Here is a 19,591-nt window from a genome sequence, read left to right as displayed (position 1 = left end):
TGATAGCTTTAGCACCCATCTATGAGTCTGCTATTCAACAGGGTCGTGGAGTGCTTACTGCAAAGAGCGGAGGGTTGTTCAGCGCTAGGGACAGCCTGAGGGCACTTGCCATAGTGCCAGACTAAAAACTTTGCTTTCTCAGCCATGAGGCTACTAAAACAATAAGCAAGGTTTAAACGCAGGTTTAAACAGCTTTCCATGTCTCCTATCGTTTTGGAGGGTCAATACTGCTGACAGGCTCTCTGTAAAGGGTTTGTCTGGAACTGGAGAAAAGGGTTAAATTATTCTAAGAACATGAATTAGACGAACTTTCTCTTGCACTCTCCACATCAATTCAGTAACTCTAGTTTTAGGTAATTTAGTGTATGGCATGGTTAAAATGCTAAAGAATTGAGATAATTGGAAACTTGTTCTCATCACAAATTGTGCGAAGGGTAGACAGACTCTGGTTGGCAAACAAAAATCAAAAAAGAAAATTGAGATCTGTATTCCTTTAATGTGCATCACTATACAGATATTCAGAAATTCTGTACCGTTAGCATTGACATGTTTTAGTCATTTTTTGTGTTTTCTGTAATATTAAAGAACTCTCTTTTTTCTCCTAATGTAGATATCCCCATAGATTCTAATGTGCTAACATATGTCAAAAGGTTGTCCCTTTGGACAAGATACATGACGATCTCACAGCCCTGACTGTATTGATAAAAAAGTCATAGCTGACAATGATTAGAGAACTTTATACAATGAATACATATATTGTGTGGTGTATATATATATATATATATATATATATATATATATATATATAAAATGACTGAGGATAGGTCATCAATATCACATCAACGGGGTCGGCACCCCTGCCGACCAGCTGTATGAAGGGAAGGCATGCGCAGTGTGCACGTGCTGTCTCCCGTCTCTCTTCCTGCTCATGAAAAGCAGCAGCAAACAGGAAGGGAGACGGCACGTAAACACTGCGTGCACCGTCTACTCATACAGCTGATCGGCGGGGGTCGGACCTTTGCAGATCTGATATTGATGACCTATCCTGAGAATAGGTCATTAATATTATAAGCCTGGAGAACCCCTTTAAGCATCAGAACCCTACATTGTATCTGAAAGTGAACGTTGAAGTTGACAACTGGGTGACTATTTGCCTTGTTAATGGGGTGTATCCCTACACACCCTGACACAGTCCAGTCAATGCTGACAATATCAATGTAGAGAAAAACCCTACTGACAAGGGGAATCATGATGTGTATATATATATATATATATATATGTATAGCATTTTTGACTTTTTGAGAGGAAACTCTCTTTTTTGGTTCATTAACTGTATGTTTGCTGTAAGGCCTCTTTTACACATCTGTGTTAGTGGTGATATCTGCAACAAGACGGTTAGTATGTCTGTGAAGGATCCGTGTGACCTTTTTATTGCCCTCCATGTGTCATCTGTATTCCACGTGAAAAAAGGGATTTCCAGCGCATTTACTGCCAATGGAACCAATGACAAAACAAAGATGCCATCTGTGTTCTGTCAGTGGTATTCATGGACCCATAGACTTCATTGGGCGTGTTTGGTCTATATCTCGGACCTGCATGTCTCGGTCAGTGGAAAAACAAGGATGTGGGAATAAACTCATTAAAGGGAACCTGTCACTATGAAAACACAATGTTAGCTACAGGCAGCATATTATAGAGCAGGATCTGAGCAGATTGATATATAGTTTTATCGGAAAAGATTCAGTATAACTTGTATTTTATATAGTTAAATTCCCCCTCATTCTGAGCTTTAATGTCAAGAAGGCGGTCCTATCAGTGATTGACAGCTATCTCTGTATACAAAGTCAAAGAGGGAAGTCTGTCAGTCACTGATAGGACCGCCTGCTTGACTTCACAGCCCAGAATGAGCAGGACTATTAAATTCTTTACAGAATCTTTTCCAGCTCAGCTCCTCCCGCTCTGTAACATGCTGACTGCAGCTCAGACATGTTCAACGTGACAGGTTCCCTTTAAAATCAATGGACATGTGTACTGTCCGTGGAGAACACAGGCAGCACACATCCATGATTTACCGACATGTGGATGAGGTCTTAGAATGTATTTAATTATCCTATAAAGGGTATTATCCTATAAAGGGTACTTTTCTGATCCTAGCAATAGCTAACACACTAACAGCTAAGCTATAGTTTCTCCAATCTGCCATTGCCAGGACCACGTTATTTTTTGAATGCTACTTCATTAATGCTTAGTGAGTTATTTTAGGTGCCAGTTACAAAGATGATGCAAAATAGGGACGCAGCTGGAGAGTTTTCCTGAACTACAGAAACTGCAAAAAGATCTCCCATAGCCTGGAATGTCACAGACCATCATACCATAATCACTTCAACTAAAAGTCAAAATGTCTCATACTCAGGGGATTAACACATCTTAAGGACCAATTTTCACTACTGGATTCCACATTGCTTTGTTTTAAAGTACAGCATACTTACTTATCACAGGTTGAACATTTCAGAGACCTTTCTATTCCTTTTAAATACCTTTTGTTAGAAAGTAGATGAATGTGCTATAAAAAGAACTTAATGTAAAGATTTTGAATGCTTCCTGAACTGTTTAAGTGGTACTTAAGGTTTTCTAAAGGTCTGACATTTTCTTGGCTGAACTTTCCAAAGACTATCTGACTCATTAAACAGTTTCACATATATATTTATAAACCAGAGAAGGGTGAACAACATGGTCTACCTAAAAGAAAAAAATACAAACGCAGATTGAAAGTCCGAGTAAAAGTAATAATAATATTAACAACTTACTCGTCCACACTAGCTTTGGACTTTCCTGGACTCAGTCTGAACCATCCTTCTTCCTGTAAATCTTGCTGAAGTCCATTTAAGTTGATCATTACCTTAAAATGACAATTTATGTCTTGTGTTTACCACAGAGAATTACAATGGTGATAGTTTTCAAAAATAATAAACATAGTGCAAAATTTCTATACACATTATCTGCACATTCTTAAAGGGAATCTGCTCCAATACACCCCCCAAACGAGTATGCGTTGTTGTATAGCAACTGTGACACACAGTCCGATTATGTAATTTTTATCTTCATACTCACTGACATTCTGATACTGTGCTCCCACAAACCAGTAAAATGCATTGACTGGACTCCCCTACTCACACACAGGGGAGCACCAAGGAATTTTGTCTGGAAGGGGGTCCAAAAAGAAATAAAGCGGTGTGTGGCGCGCATAGCGTGCCGCGCAAAAATATTGGCCCCGGCCATTTTTCTAAGGCCATTCTATAAATAAAAATTGTAGCCCTGCCCATTGTTATAAGCCCCTCCGACATATAATAGGCCACTCCCAACAAACATTGTACAGCTGAAATTATATTGTTAAGAATGAAGATAAGAGTCTCACCCTCATCCTACATAGACACACTGTACTCAATACTCAGGGCCCCGACATAAAGCTCATGTATTCACACTCACACTGCCCCCCATGTAGCTCCGTGGCAGGAGTTATTGCAGTTTCACTGCCTCCCTCCTAGTTCTGAGGAGAGGAGGAGGAGTTGCGCGATATTGAAGGTGTGTAGCTCCGGTGTGATGGCTCGGCTCTACACATCATACAGAGAGGGGAGGGCCTGTCCTGGCTGCACTGCCTGCTTTACATTATACAATAGACAACAGCAGGCAACAGCCAGGAAGCTCCTCAGCTCTCCTTCCTCCCTGGATCCTGCTCGAGGCAGGGCCGAACTGGCTTGCCGGGATACCGGGAAATTTCCCGCTAGGCCGGCAGGCCTGAGTGCCGCAAGGCCACGGCCCTGGTGACAAGTGGGGGCGGCCGGCGGCAGGGCACAGCAGCAGGAGATGAGCGCTTCCATTGTGGAAGCGCTCATCTCCATAGTCATCTGTATCGCCGTCCTCAGGACGGCGATACAGATGTCTATGCTGCGGCAGGGGAGGGAGAGGTGTGTCCCCTCCTGTTTCTCTGATAGGCTGCCGGCCTAGTGCTGGCAGTCTATCAGAGGCCGCTGCAGGCGGCGTGATGACGTCATCGCGCTGCCTGAGCCGTATAGCGAGGGACACATGCCGGAAGAGGCCTGCATCGCATCGCTGGAGGTAAGTATAAGTGTTTTTTTTTTTTTTATATATAGGTACAATACTATACTGGCACATGATAAGGGGGGATTACTGGGCTGGCACATGATAAGGGGGGACTACTGGGCTGGCACATGATAAGGGGGGACTACTGGGCTGGCACATGATAAGGGGGGGACTACTGGGCTGGCACATGATAAGGGGGGGACTACTGGGCTGGCACATGATAAGGGGGACTACTGGCACATAAGGAGGACTACTGGCACATGATGGGGGGCTACTGGCACATGATAAGGGGGCTATTGGCACATAAGGGGGATTACTGGCACATAAGGGGGGCTACTGGCACATGATATGGGGGCTACTGGCACATGATAAGGAGGCTACTGGCACATGATAAGGGGGCTACTGGCACATGATAAGGGGGCTACTGGCACATGATAAGGGGGCTACTGGCACATGATAAGGGGACTACTGGCACATGATAAGGGGGGGCTACTGGCACATAAGGATGACTACTGGCACATAAGGACGACTACTGGCACATAAGGACGACTACTGGCACATAAGGGGGGGCTACTGGCACATGATAAGGGGGGCTACTGGCACATGATAAGAGGGGGCTACTGGCACATAAGGGGGGCTACTGGCACATAAGGGGGGCTACTGGCACAAGGGGCGGCTATTGGCACATGATAAGGGGCAGCTACTGGCACATAAGGGGGCTTACTGGCACATAATAAGGGGAGCTACTGGCACATGATAGGAGGCACTCTGGCTACTGGCACATGATATGGGGGGCTCTGGATACTGGCACATGATGGTGGGGGGCTCTTATTACTGGCACATGATGGTGGGGGGCTCTTATTACTGGCACATGATTGGGGGCATCTATGGGGGCACATCTTACTGGCACGTGATTGGGGGCATCTATTGGGGCACTTATTACTGGCAGATTATTGGGTGGCACTATAGGGGCATCTACTGAGGCTAAAAAGAAGGGGTATTTTATATGGGGGGCTCTGTATAGGGACATTTTATACTGGGACACATTATGGTGGGTACTATGGGGAAGGGGGGAGAGGAGCACTATGGGGTCATCTACGGGGGCACTGAGAAGGGGTATTTTATATGGGGGCTCTGTATAGGGGCATTTTATACTGGGATACATTATGGTGGGTACTATGGGGAAGAGGGGAGAGGAGCACTATGGGGTCATCTACGGGGGCACTGAGAAGGGGTATTTTATATTGGCACATTATAAGAACATTAGCTCAACTGGGGGCATTACAAGGGGGTATGTTTTGCACATTATAAGGAGATATATTACTACAGGGGGGGGCATTATGGTGGGCTTTATTACTCCCCCATGGTATGACCCCCTAGTAGCAGCACCAGCCTCTCTCTGCTCTGCTATCCCTGTGCCCCTTCTCCAAATCCTTATTATGAAATCTTTCTCATTAGGATAAAGCACATCAGCTCCGCCGAGCCCCCGGCCAAAGTGTTGAAGTGGTGTCCGAGATCCCCAAGGGCCAAGCCAAGTAACTGTAAGTTTTTATGTGAAATATGTTTATGTTTGTAGTTGATCTTTATTATCGATTTTAAATTTTTTTTTTTTTTTGCAGCATAGTGAGATTTTAGAAATATTTTTATTATTTGGTCGAAAGGCTCATTGGGGGGGATTGTAACAGGACTGCCGTAGAATATCTAAAATAGCTGGTCAAGTAAAATGTTGCATGCAACAATCATTAAATAGGAGGCCAACAAAAAAGGGGCGGATCAAAGGGCATGGTAAAACACTGTCTGAGCATGCTGAGAGTTGTAGTTTTGCAACAGTTGGAGGCATCCTGGTTGGGAAAACACTGTGATAATATGAACAATGGGGGTTCTACAAAAGAGCGTGGGGCAAAGTTCATATTCGTGTTTACACACGTGTTTTAAAATGAATGCTTTCTCCTATTATAAACAAGTAAATAATGACGCAATGCTGTGGGGCTGATATGCAACTTTTTCCAGGGCTGGTTTTTATCCCCAGTCCGGCCCTGGCTCGAGGCCTGTGGTTCCCCCCACCACCCGCCACCCGCCTGTGGCCTGCTGCCCCCCTTGGCTGTCCTCACCCAGCTCTGAATCCTCCTTCTGCAAATGGCAGGGGGAGGAGTCGGAGCATCTTATCTCCTACATAGTGCAACATACCTCTTACATCCAGTGATGTCACCTTTGATGTAGATGTTCTCTTTCCTCATCTTCTCCATTCAGACCAGACCACCATGATGATTTTTCAGCCGTCTCCCGTCTCTGCAGAGATTGACAAACAGACATTAGTTTACCACTTTTCCATTATCTTCACATTTTCTGAACATCCCATCCTGCTACCCCCAATACTGTGCCCGCTCTGCTCCCCAATACTATACTGCAGAAACTGTCCTCTGAAAATACTAGTACCCCACAGATAGTGCCTCCTTCAACAATTATTGGCACACAGTGCTCTAAAAAAAAAACAGCTGCGCCCAATAAATAGTAACCAGACACTAATAGTATAAACATAATGTCTCCAAAAATAATTGTGCTAAGCTGATACTGTGCCAGGGTGCCCACCAAAGTAACAGTGCTCCCCAAAATCCCACCAATAGAAATCATTCTCTGCCAGAGCTCACTTAGTAGTAAAAATGCCCCCATAGTGCCCATACTAATAATCATGTTCCCCATAGCCCCCCAGTAGTAGTAAAGCTCATCATAATGCCCCCTAGTAGTAATAATTCTCCTTATAATATGACAGTATAAGAAATACCACCACTTAGTGCCCACAGTTGAGCTAATGTCCCCATAATGTATGCCAGTATAAAATACCATTATATAGTGCCCCAGTAAATGCCCCCATAGTGCTCCTCTCCCCTTACCCATAGTGCCCCCATAATGTGCCAGTATAAAATACCCCATCTTAGTGCCCCCAGAACATGCCTCCATGGTGCTCCTCTCCCCCTTCCCCATAGTGACCCCCATAATATGCCAGTAAAAATGCCCCTTCTTAGTGCCCCCAGCAGATGCCCCTAGAGTGTTCCTCTCCCCCATAATGTGCCAGTTAAAAATGCCCCTTCTTAGTGCCAGCAGATTCCCCCATAGTGCTCCTCTCCCCCATAGTGCCCTCCATAATGTGCCAATAAAAAATGCCCCTATAGTGCCACCAGATGCCCCATAGTGCTGCTCTCCCCTATAGTGCCTCCCACGTGCCAGTAAAGAAAATGCCCCTTTAGAGCCACTGGATGCCCTCATAGTGCTCCACTGCCCCATAGTGCCCCCAAATAATGCCCCTATAGTGCCACCAGATGCCCCATAGTGCCACTCTCCCCTATAGTGCCTCCCATAATGTGCCTGCAAAAAATGCCCCCTTAGTGCCACCAGATGCCATAGTGCTCCCCATAATATGCCAATAAAAAAAGGCTCCTTTAGAGTTCCCAGATACCCCATAATGCTCCACTCCCCCATGGTTCCCCCAAATAATGCCCCTATGGTGCCACCAGATGCCCCCATAGTGCCCCCAAAATGGGACAGAAATAAATGCCCCCATAGTGCCCCCCCCCCACCCAAAAAAAAAAGGGGCCAGCGAGAAATGCTTTAGTGTCACCAGGTGCCATCTATTAAAAAAACAAAACCCTAATACTTACCTTCATGAGTCTGGCAGTGATGCAGGCCTCTTCCAGCCTGTGTCCCCCGCTGTGTGCTGCACGGCTCAGGTGGTGCGATGATAATGTCTTCATCTCGCCGCCTGAGCCGGCCTCTGATAGGCTGCAGGCACTAGTGCCTTCAGCCTATCAGAAGAATGGGGAAGGGAGACGGCGATACAGATGAATATGGAGATGAACGCTTCCACAATGGAAGTGCTCATCTCCTACTGCCCCCCCGACCCCTGCCCGCAACAAGAACTATGGCCCAGCCGCCTGTGCGATCGGCGGTGCGGCCCTGAGTGATAAAAAAAAAATATGGTTCTAGGGGGGGTTCAGACCCGTTGGACCCCCCTGTCGGTGCGCCCCTGCTCACATATATAATGGAGAGGACTCTTCTCAATTCATTTTACTGCTGGTTTGTGGGAGCCAAGCATCAGAATGCAAGTGAGAATGAAGATAAAAATTACATAACCAGATTTGGTGTCACCTACACTATACAACACTTACTCTAGTTTGGGGGTATTTTGGAGCTGACAGATACCCTTTAATATTATCTACACAGTGTTGAGCTGTGGGGTCAGGAAGGATTTGACTGTCAGATGATGTTTACTCAATTGGTGATGTAAGTATCTTCATTCTGGATTTAGTCAGGACAGATGAAGTGTGGATGTAATTATGTAATTAGTAATTATGTAATTATGTAATATGTAATTATTATGTAATTATGTAATATGTGTTTGGTTTTATCTAACTCTTAGGCTGGGTTCACACCTGAGCGTTTTACAGCGTGTTCCTACGCGCTGTAAAACGCTCAACAGGCAAAAACCAATGATTCCCTATGGGCATGGTTCTCACCTGAGCGTTTTACAGCACGTGCGAACGCGCTGTAAAACGCCCTACGCCCCAAGAAGTACAGGAGCTTCTTTGGGGCGTATTGTCGCACGTTCCCGCCCATAGACTATGCTTTGTAAGTGTTCTAATTCTTTGCAATTTAATTTGCTAAAAGAATTTAACATCGTAACATAGTTTATAAGGCTGAAAAAAAGACATCTGTCCATCCAGTTCAGTCTGTTATCCTGCAAGTTGATCCAGAAGGACAAATATTTGCCTGATTATCAATATTACCTTAATAAATATACTTATATATTTTACTATTCTTAAATTGGTGTGTGTAGTCTCTCTTTAAAGAGTATTTGAACCTTAAATTGTGCATTTGTTAGGAACACATCTGTACAGAGTTGGAGGCAGACAGCTCCGTAGACTGTGTAGCGGCCTTGCCGGGGTAAATGCATAAGACCAAGGTTTCAGTATACCAGGGCTGAAAATTATACCGTGTATGAACATGCCGTCCATACAATGTTAGTTTCCGGCACCACAGCTGTATCAGACCCCACTGATCTGATATTAATGACCTATTCTGAAGTTAGGTCATCAATATCTTAACCTGGAGTGTGAGAAATGATGAACCTGATGGAGATGTGATTACAAAATGAATACCCCAAATATGTGAAACTTTATGTCTACATAGTTGCATACATCTGCCATTGACTCATATCATAAAAAATAATAATAATAATAATTAATGTCAGGATTATTTATGTAGAAGAGTATAATTAACTATGCTTTTCACTTCAAAGAAAAGGCATAGCAATGAATGGTAAATGATATGGTCAAAGTAAACTATTTTGGCATCTACAGTTTTTGGCTAATGGAAATAATGGTGTATAAGTCAAGGCCTAAATATGTAAAACCTGTTCCTACACTGCAAGGTATAAACTGGGTCTAGATGGCCACTAAAGCACTCAAAAATATTTTTCTAACCTTAAAAAAATTTGGAAATGGTTACAAAAAAGGGTACCAATAATATATCATTAAATCTAACATACAGTAAAAAAGGAAATGTTGAAGTTGGTCAACAGAACGAAAAGTGAACTTGAGATAGTCCCTAAATTTTAGTGGCCATGTGTGATTTTGTGAGATTCTCAAATCATATTTCTTATGCATTCATATAAAATGGAATGGAATGAATTGAAACAGAAAAGTAAAAAAAATCTAAATAAAACTAAGTTATCAGATCCTGAGATGAACAAATTGATTCTGAACAAATAGGATTTGTTACATATTTCGCAAAAATTCTGCTGTCAAACGAATCCAGAGCTTTTGTGATTCGCTTTAGATGAATCGTGTAAAATGGCACCTGTGCCATTTTACAGTGAAAATTGGCAGAGAAATGAAAGGGAGGATGAAGATGGAGGACCACATGACCATGGCAGGAGGAGGCTGGCCCGTATTAGCACAGAGGCTGACAGCCTGTGAGACAATGAAGGGCAGGACTTCAGAAGGTCCTTCAGCCTCTGGGCTGGAGAGATGCCATTTTCAGTGGAGCTTGCAATTTGAGAGCATGTGTCTTGCTTGTGTCTGCCAAAAAGCAATTAGAAACACAAGTCAGTAAATTTAGTAGATTTAATCAATATGTAGAAAAGTCAGGGATTTATCAGGTAAAGCGTAGGGAGGGAGGGGCTGGAGTTCTGTTTTATACTGTTTTCATATGAAAAGTTCATGGTGCATTGCAAATTCTAAACTCAACAAAATCCTGCAACAATCTAATGAACAGCCAGCCCGAAGCTCAAGTTTCTACAATTCATAAGTGTTTTAAAAGCTTATTACCAGCAACATCAGAACCAGCCTCACAGCATACATTTTACTGCAAACACATTGTATTGCAGCAAGATACAGTGCCGTTTTAGTGAACGTGTTTTACTGTAATAACTGCATTAATATAGCAGTTTCATTCCACGTATTGTATTGCTTCAATATACATTACTGTATTGTGTCAAAATACAGTGCAGTTTTAATGAACACATTGTACTGTAATAACTGCATTAAAATAGCAGTTTCATTCGATGTATTGTATTACGATTGTAAATTGTCAATACCAGCAAGCTGAGGGGTTCATCTTAAAAGGGTTTTCCCACGACAAATATTCTACAGTTTTCAAACCAGCACCTGCATCTGAATACTTTTGTAATTACATGTAATTAAAAATTTAGCATAGCCACTGAGTTATTCAATAAAATGTATCTGTATAGTACTACCTACAGTGTTTTTTTCTTATTTCTTTGTCCTGCTTACTGAGAAGGCCGCACATGCTCAGTTTCATCCTTCAACTGCCTCCTGAGCTGTGATGGGGAGAGCATGGACACGCCTCCTGAGCTGTGATAGGGAGAGCATGGACCCGCCTCCTGAGCTGTGATAGGGAGAGCATGGACACGCCCCCTTAGCTGTGATAGGCAGAGTATGGACATGCCCCCTTAGCTGAAGGCAGAAAAGACACTCACCTTGAGCTTTCAGCTTGATATAAATCTAGCAGAGCAATGAATGGGCAGATCTCTGCATCCATGTGAGGTGCAGGGCTGGTTCTAGCTTTGTTAGAAAGAGGTTGTCATGAATTATATCATGTCTGATTTTCATTTTTTACATTAGTCATGGGATAACCCCATTAAGATAATGTATTTTAAATTGCATCCCCATACTTGACATTTCCAATAATTGAAACTGGGTGTCCTTTCTGACATCCATTAATGTAAAATACAAAGACGAACCAGGAACAATAGTTGGAAGTCAGCTTGCTGGATAGCTAAAAAAATGGGATAAGTGGATAGGATAAATTTTTATTAAATTTTTTTTCTGCCCAGGATGGCTTTAGGGATTAGGTTAGGGGGTTAATTTAGGCTCCTCTCACACGGGCGAGGTGAACGCATTGCACCCGCACTGAATCCGGACCCATTCATTTCTATGGGGCTGTGCACATGAGCGGTGATTTTCACGCATCACTTGGGCGTTGCGTGAAAATCGCAGCATGCTCCTCTTTGTGCGTTTTTCACGTAACGCAGGCCCCATAGAAATGAATGGGGTTGCGTGAAAATCGCAAGCATCCGCAAGCAAGTGCGGATGCGGTACGATTTTAACTCACGGTTGCTAGGTGACGATCGGGATGGGGACCCGATCTTTGTTATTTTCCCTTATAACATGGTTATAAGGGAAAATAATAGCAATCTGAATACAGAATGCATAGTACAATAGGGCTGGAGGGGTTAAGAAAAAATAAAAAATAAATTGAACTCACCTTAATCCACTTGCTCGCGCAGCCGGCATCTCTTCTGTCTTCTTTTGTGAGGAATAGGACCTTTGATGACGTCACTACATTCATCACATGGTCCGTCACATGATCCATCACCATGGCAAAAAGATCATGTGATGGACCATGTGATGAGCGTAGTGACGTCATCAAAAGTCCTATTCCTCACAAAAGAAGACAGAAGAGATGCCGGCTGCGCGAACAAGTGGATTAAGGTGAGTTAAATTATTATTTTATTTTTTTTAAACCCCTCCAGCCCTATTGTACTATGCATTCTGTATTCAGAATGCTATTATTTTCCCTTATAACCATGTTATAAGGGAAAATAATACAATCTACACAACCTTGAACCCAAACCTTAACTTCTGTGAATAAGTTCGGGTCTGGGTACCACATTCAGTTTTTTATCACATGCGTGTAAAACGCATTGCACCCGCACGATAAAAACTGAACAACAGAATGCAATCGCAGTCAAAACTGACTGCAATTGGGTACCTACTCGCATGGGTTTGCCGCAATGCACCGGGACGCATCCGGACCTAATCCGGACACGCTCGTCTGCAAGGGGCCTTAGGTGTATTGTTTGTATGACTTCCTCTTTTTTTCACTGTAATTTTTTAAATTTAATAAAGATTTTTTTTTTTTTTATTATCACCAGTGTGAAGTGTGTTTGTAGAAGGGGGGGGGGGGGGGGATTTAATTTGGTTAATTTACAGAAAAAAACTAAATTTTGGTAACCTTATTTAATAATCTGTGTACCAAACCTGTGTTTTTTATTTTTTTATTTATATGCCTCATAATGAAAGTGGAAGAGTGGAAAACAAAAGACCCTTGCCTCATCATCCAAGAGTTAGAATGTGGGTGGCTGTAGTAGTGCAAACAGCATTAGCAGCACCAGCCGTCCAGCCATAGTAGTAGTAGCAGCAGCAGGCCACAATTCTCCCTCGCTTCTGACGGGCGCAACATTAGTACTGAGGACAAAGAGGATGACATTGTGGATCGGATGGCTCACTCATCGGACTTATGCACATGACCATTGTTGTTTTGCGGTCCGTTTTTCAGGGATCCGTTGTTCCGTATCTGAGTTTTTTTTTCTCTGATTCAAGTCCTCTACCGTTCCGTTATTTCACAAAACATATCCATATGGTTTCTGTATGCGATCCGTTTTTTGCGGATCGGAAACAGTAACTTATTAATCACCAAACACATGAGCAATATGGGCTGGGCTGGGCATAGCATTTCTACAGTATGAATCTGCAAAATATGGATGAAATACGGATGACATACAGATGTGTTCCGTATTTTTTGCGGACCCATTGACTTGAATGGGGCCTCGGACGGTGATTTGCGGACAATAATAGGACATGCACTACTTTTTTGCAGAACAGTAATATGGAAATACGGAAACGGAATGCACACGTTGTTTTTGCTGACGCATTGAAGTGAATGGTTCCGCACCCGGTCCGCAAAAAAAATGGAACAGAAGCGGAAAGAAAATACGTTCGTGTACATGAGCCCTTCCTTTCAGTCACAGCTGGATGATGTTGATGTCAACTCTGAGTCTGACACTGTGCCTTAGAGCCAGGGGTCACAGCATTATTCCTGCTTCTCCTCCTTGCAGCACCAGAGAAGCCGTTCACTTGCATCTTCTGTGACTTCACTGTCCTCTCCTAGTGGGATCCCATCTTTCTTTCTGAGAAGAGGCAACAAAACCCTATGTAGTATGGAATATAATCAAGATAGTCTTTATGTTGATAACATGTGAAATGCATCGGCCTCAATATTTGGACTGCCATTAAGGGCTCATGCACACAACAGTATGGCTTTTTCAGTGTTTTGCGGACCGTTTTTTACGGATCCGTTGTTTCGTTTTTTTGTTTCCGTTGTGTTTGTTTCCTTTCCGTTTTTCCGTATGCCATATACAGTATACAGTAATTACATAGAAAAAATTGGGCTGGGCATAACATTTTCAATAGATGCTTCAGCAAAAACGGAACGGGTACGGAAGACATACGGATGCATTTCCGCATGTGTTCCGTTTTTTTTTTGCTGACCCATTGACTTTAATAGAGCCAAGCACCGTGATTTGCGGACAAGAATAGGACATGTTCTATCTTTTCACGGTACGGAAATACGGAAATACTGAAACGGAATGCACACGGAGTCATTTTTTTTTTTTGCTGAATCATTGAAATGAATGGTTCAGTATATGTACTGCATACTGAACTAAAAAAACGGCCAGTATACTGAACGCAAAATACTGTCATGTGCATGAGCCCTAAGAGGAGGTTCAGGCGGTGGCAGGGAACCCCATGCGGTAGTGGTCGTAGTGGTACTTGTAGCCACGGTGATGGCAGTAGTATCGACAGTGGCAAAAACAGAGAAGGGAATCGGGAGAGGGGCAAGGACCCCACAATGACATATCACAGTCAGAAAAGTGGTGGGGAGGGTGAGGACTATGATGATGACTGTGTCTTGGACTTGACCTGGGACCCGGATCAGGGTGCTGAGGAGGAGGTGATATCAGAGGAGGAATGTGGTGCATGTGGCAACAATAAAGAGCAGAGGCAATGAACAGCCAAAACCTCCAAAAAGACTGGCAGGGCTGGATCTGCTTCTACTGTGGACACCCCAGGAACTGGTGATACCACTGATATGTATGGTGGCATTACAAAACCACTGCCATGTGCAAGTGGCAGGATTCAGGATAAAAATAAGCTGTGGGCTTTCAAACACAAACATAGATACCATGGCTCTATTGCAGCCAGGGGCATAGCTAAAAGCTCATGGGCCCTAGTGCAAGAGTTCAGCTTGGGCCCCCCTTCCCTTAGTGCTTGTTGGAAAAGGGCAGGGGAGCACGCAGCCTTCCTGCTGCCTGAGGCAAACATTGAAAGGGCACCCCCTCATGCCAAATTCTTGACCTAATCCATTCCCTCCAGCCAGAGGTGTAAATTGACCAGCATGCACTTTCTATAATGCCAGTGTCTTATGTGGCACAAGGGTCTTTGGGCCCCTCAGGCTCCTGGGCCCGGTAGCGACTGCTACCTCTGCACCCCCTATAGCTACGCCCCTGATTGCAGCATATGAGGAGGCATCACCGGATCCTGTGGGAAAATAGCACTGGCCAGCCATTCTGAATTGGAACAAGTCTGTCCTCCTTCTCCTGGTCTTCCTTGTGGCAGCCAGGCCACATCTCCAAGCAGTACAGTGTCCCTATCATCATCAGCTGCTTCTTCTCCTGCTCAGACTGCTCCTCCTCCTTGTCATCTGCTCCATTGTGAAACATCCATAATGTAGTGTGTGGCCACAGGAAAGCTATTTGCGATCAGCAATCAGCTTGTGAGCAAGCTGAATTCCCACCTGGCCAAGTTGCTGGAGGTGCAGTTGCTGCTGTTACTCTCAGGCCTCTTTCACACTACCGTATGGCTATTTTAGTGTTTTGCGGTCCATTTTTCACGGATCCGTTGTTCCGTTTTTTGTTTCCGTTGTGTTTCCGTTTCGGTTCCGTTTTTCTGTATGGCATATACAGTATACAGAAATTACATAGAACAAATTGGGCTGGGCATAACATTTTCAATAGATGGTTTCGTAAAAAACGTAACGGATACGGAAGACATACGGATGCATTTCCGTATGCATTCCGTTTTTTTGCGGACTTTAATGGAGCCACGGAACGTGATTTGCGGCCAAATATAGGACATATTCTGTCTTTGCACGAAACGGAGATACGGAAACACGGAAACGGAATGCATACGGAGTACATTCCGTTTTTTTGCGGACCCATTGAAATGAATGGTTCCGTATACGGACCGTGTATGGAATGCAAAAAACGGCCCGCAAAACGGAAAAAAAAAACGGTAGTGTGAAAGAGGCCTTAGTTGTGGTAACTGTGGCGCAGTTCTGTGACTTCACCAAAATTTAATTCAGCAGGCATTGTTAGCTCTGTTCAGCTATATATAAAACTAGTCTCATCGCTATGAAAATCTTGTGCAGTTCTGTGCCTTCACAAAAATGTAATTCTTTATGCCATCAGCCGGACTTTTTGCCTGATGTCCGTAAAAATCGTCTCATCATCATGGAAATATAGCGCAGTTCGATGTTTTCAACAAATGTAATTGTTCTCTATGGCATCAGCTGTACTTTTTGCCAGGTGTCCATAAAAATCATGTCTTTATTATGGAAATGTGGCTTAGGGCTCTTTCACACCTGCGTTCTTGTCTTCCGGCATAGAGTTCTGTCGTCGGGGCTCTATGCCGGAAGAATCCTGATCAGGATTATCCTAATGCATTCTGAATGGAGAGTAATCCGTTCAGGATGCATCAGGATGTCTTCAGTTCCGGTACGGAACGTTTGTTGGCCGGAGAAAATACCGCAGCATGCTGCGCTTTTTGCTCCGGCCAAAAATCCGGAACACTTGCCGCAAGGCCGGATCCGGAATTAATGCCCATTGGAAGGCATTGATCCGGATCCGGCCTTAAGCTAAACGTCATTTCGGCGCATTGCCGGAGCCGACATTTAGCTTTTTCAGAGTGGTTACAATGGCTGCCGGGACGCTAAAGTCCTGACAGCCATGGTAAGTGTAGTGGGGAGCGGGGGAGCAGTGTACTTACCGTCCGTGCGGCTCCCCGGGCGCTCCAGAGTGACGTCAGGGCGCCCCAAGCGCATGGATCACGTGATCGCATGGATCACGTCATCCATGCGCATGGGGCGCTCTGACGTCATTCTGGAGCGCCCCGGGAGCCGCACGGACTGTAAGTATACCGCTCCCCCGCTCCCCACTACTACTATGGCAACCAGGACCTTAATAGCGTCCTGGGTGCCATAGTAACACTGAAAGCATTTGGAAGACGGTTCCGTCTTCAAATGCTTTCAGTACACTTGCGTTTTTCCGGATCCGGCAGGCACCTCCGGCAACGGAAGTGCATGCCGGATCCCAACAACGCAAGTGTGAAAGAGGCCTTAGCTCTGTTCCTTCACCAAAATTTAATTCTGTTGTACGATAGTTGTACTTCTGGCCAGCTGTCAATTTGTTTTTCAAAACAAGTGTTTAAAATTGTCTTGTTTTCTAAATGACTAAATGATTCCATGGGGTCAGCACATACCTGACCCCTTGGAATCCTGGGAAGGAAGATTGGAACAGTGGCCAAAGTTGTCTTAGTTTGCTCTCACTGTACTGTCTTGTCCAGCCTCCATTGTCATCTCAGAAAGGGTTTTCAGTGTGGCAGGTGGCATTGTCACACCCAAACGGAAAAAGTTGTCCTCTGCAAGTGCACAACATATAATTTTTGTCAAAATGAATAAGGTATGGATCTTTGAGGATTCTCATACACCTCCGACTGAGGCCAGTGAATAGCTCTGTCATTGCTGACGGTGTCTATTTATTGGCCCCATCATGCCACTGTAGCTGTCTGCCTGCCTACCATTAAGTTCTGTACTAAATATCTGCTGCCGCCACCACTACAGCTGCTACTCCCCCTACTGCCACTACCATTACCCCTACCCAGCCACCACTACTACTAACCTAACACAGGAGTGCACAAATCTACTGCCTTGCCTGTTCCATGCTGTGCTGCTACAGATGCAGCTAATATTGCTGTCACATACCACTATTACCCCTAGACGCCTTAGACCCTACCTTACCATTCCCATATCCACACTGTACTGCAGCTGCTCCGAAAAATAAGGGAGAATTTTTCAAGGATTGTTTGTAACAAGCCACTGTTTCTTCTGACAATTAAGGCTACTTTCACACTCGAGTTTTGTGCGGATACGTCTTGTATCTGCACAGACGGATCCGCACCAATAATGCAAACGCTTGCATCCGTTAATAACGGATACGTTTGCATTATTCATTCAAAAAAAGTCTAAGTCAAAACAGATCCATCTTGACTTACATTGAAAATCAATGGAGGACGGATCCGTTTTCAATTGCACCATATTATGTCAGTGAAAAACGGATCCGTCCCTATTGACTTATATTGTAAGTCTAGAAGGATCTGTTAGGCTCCGCATTGTCAGACGGTCACAAAAACGCTACAAGCTGCGTTTTAGTAACCGTCTAAAAAACGCAACGAAGGCCTAACGCAGCCAAAGTGATTCATTCTGAACAAATGCTTATCCATTCAGAATGCATTGGGGCTTAACTGATCCGTTTTGGGCTGCTTGTGAGAGCCCTGAAACGGATCTCACAAGCGGACCCAGAAACGCCAGTGTGAAAGTAGCCTAACATTTGTGTGTGTATAAATACAGGTAGGCATCTGCCCTATTAAGGTATAATTATTGCATGCTTGTGCAGAACAAGCCACTGTTTCTTCTGACAGTAACATTTGTGTGCATTACCCTGTTAAGGCATAACTTTTGAACGCTTGGTTCTAACAAGACATTGTGTGTGTTTAAACCCCATCTGCCCCCAATAACGGAATATTTTTGGAACGTTTCAAATATTAAAAAGCATAGTATATGCGACAGCACGATGTGTTTTTAAACATTTTGTTTGTTAACACTGTCAAATATACGTTTAGCCATAGCTACATATGTCAGTGTTACTCTGACATTATTTGCTATTGCTATCATTGCTATAAACAGTTTAAAAGGGAGAAAAAATCTGAGTCCTAGGAAACTTCAGAGTTTCATATACCAATTTTCAGGCCGCTTTTGAATCCCGTAGAATTGACTCGGACCCCAATTGAATTTTTTGAAAGATTCGACTAATCGGACACAAAACGAGTTTCAAGAAATTTCAAGAATATTGCTCATCTCAAATAAAATATAAATTCAGCACGATTAAGCATGCTGCCTATATTTATTATCCTTCAAGTAATTATTAAAATTTTGTACCCACGGCTTAGTATTATAAAATCTGCTGGTACAATGGTGTTATTCAGCAACAGACAAAAACTAAAGACTAGGGGAAAAGAAATAGCAATATTACTGGATAGACACATGTCTAAAAATAGCATCTCATTTTCTCTAGCTAGCACAGCAATATGAAGCAACTAACTCCCTGCCGGTAATGCACAAAAGCAGTCGCACTGCATTGTAAAATTCACCGGCTGAGAAATCACTTTCCATTTTCTAATCATTTTTAATTTCTCTTGGTGCGCCATACTGAACTCATTTCTGTTCTACAGGAACAAAACATTGTTAAACAGCCAATTATTTCTCGTGCTTCTCCAACTATAGCTTTAGTGTTTCTGGAACAAAGGTGATTTAATCATTTCTGATTAATGATGGTGATTCTATCTTTAGCCTCTGGGTTACTAACACACACACCTTTCATTTCTGATAAGGATGTCGGAAAAATAGATTGTATAGCTTTATCATACAAGGATGCCATTTGCCACCTTTCTAATGTCAACATCATCTAGGTACACTTGTCTAGAAATAAAACCAGGGCATTGTGCATTTACATCGGATTTCCAAATGCAGTCTCAGATTTTCAGTTGTTACGATAAGCATCCACATGAAAACTTTCAATTTTGGTTGAACCATTTATATGTTTTGACCTAGTTATACAGTCTTAACACTTTGTAATAAAGACAGACACTACAATCTTCCAAAATATTTATACTGTTAAACCTCCTCTATATTAACCCATAGAGGACCCACGCCGTACATGTATGGCGCTGGTGGACGTGACTTAAGGACCAGTACCGTACATGTACTGCAGGAGCTGCACCCACCCGATCAGTGGCAC

General features: G+C 43.6%; 1 protein-coding gene across 2 annotated transcripts in view; it reads right to left on the bottom strand.

Moving 5' to 3' along the window:
- LOC120995486 (ras GTPase-activating protein 4-like) overlaps nucleotides 1–19,591 on the bottom strand; it is a 236,031-nt gene that overhangs the window by 61,977 nt on the left and 154,463 nt on the right. For both annotated transcript variants that reach the window (XM_040424736.1, XM_040424735.1), the window contains exon 8: nucleotides 2,808–2,899. In XM_040424736.1, the coding sequence (XP_040280670.1) occupies nucleotides 2,808–2,899 (92 nt within the window). The remainder of the gene's footprint in view (nucleotides 1–2,807; nucleotides 2,900–19,591) is intronic.

This window comes from Bufo bufo, chromosome 3, assembly GCF_905171765.1.
Source record: "Bufo bufo chromosome 3, aBufBuf1.1, whole genome shotgun sequence".
In the NCBI taxonomy this organism is placed as follows: domain Eukaryota; kingdom Metazoa; phylum Chordata; class Amphibia; order Anura; family Bufonidae; genus Bufo; species Bufo bufo.
The sequence above is the reverse complement of the archived record's forward strand: the minus strand, read 5'-3'. Positions and strand labels throughout refer to the sequence as shown.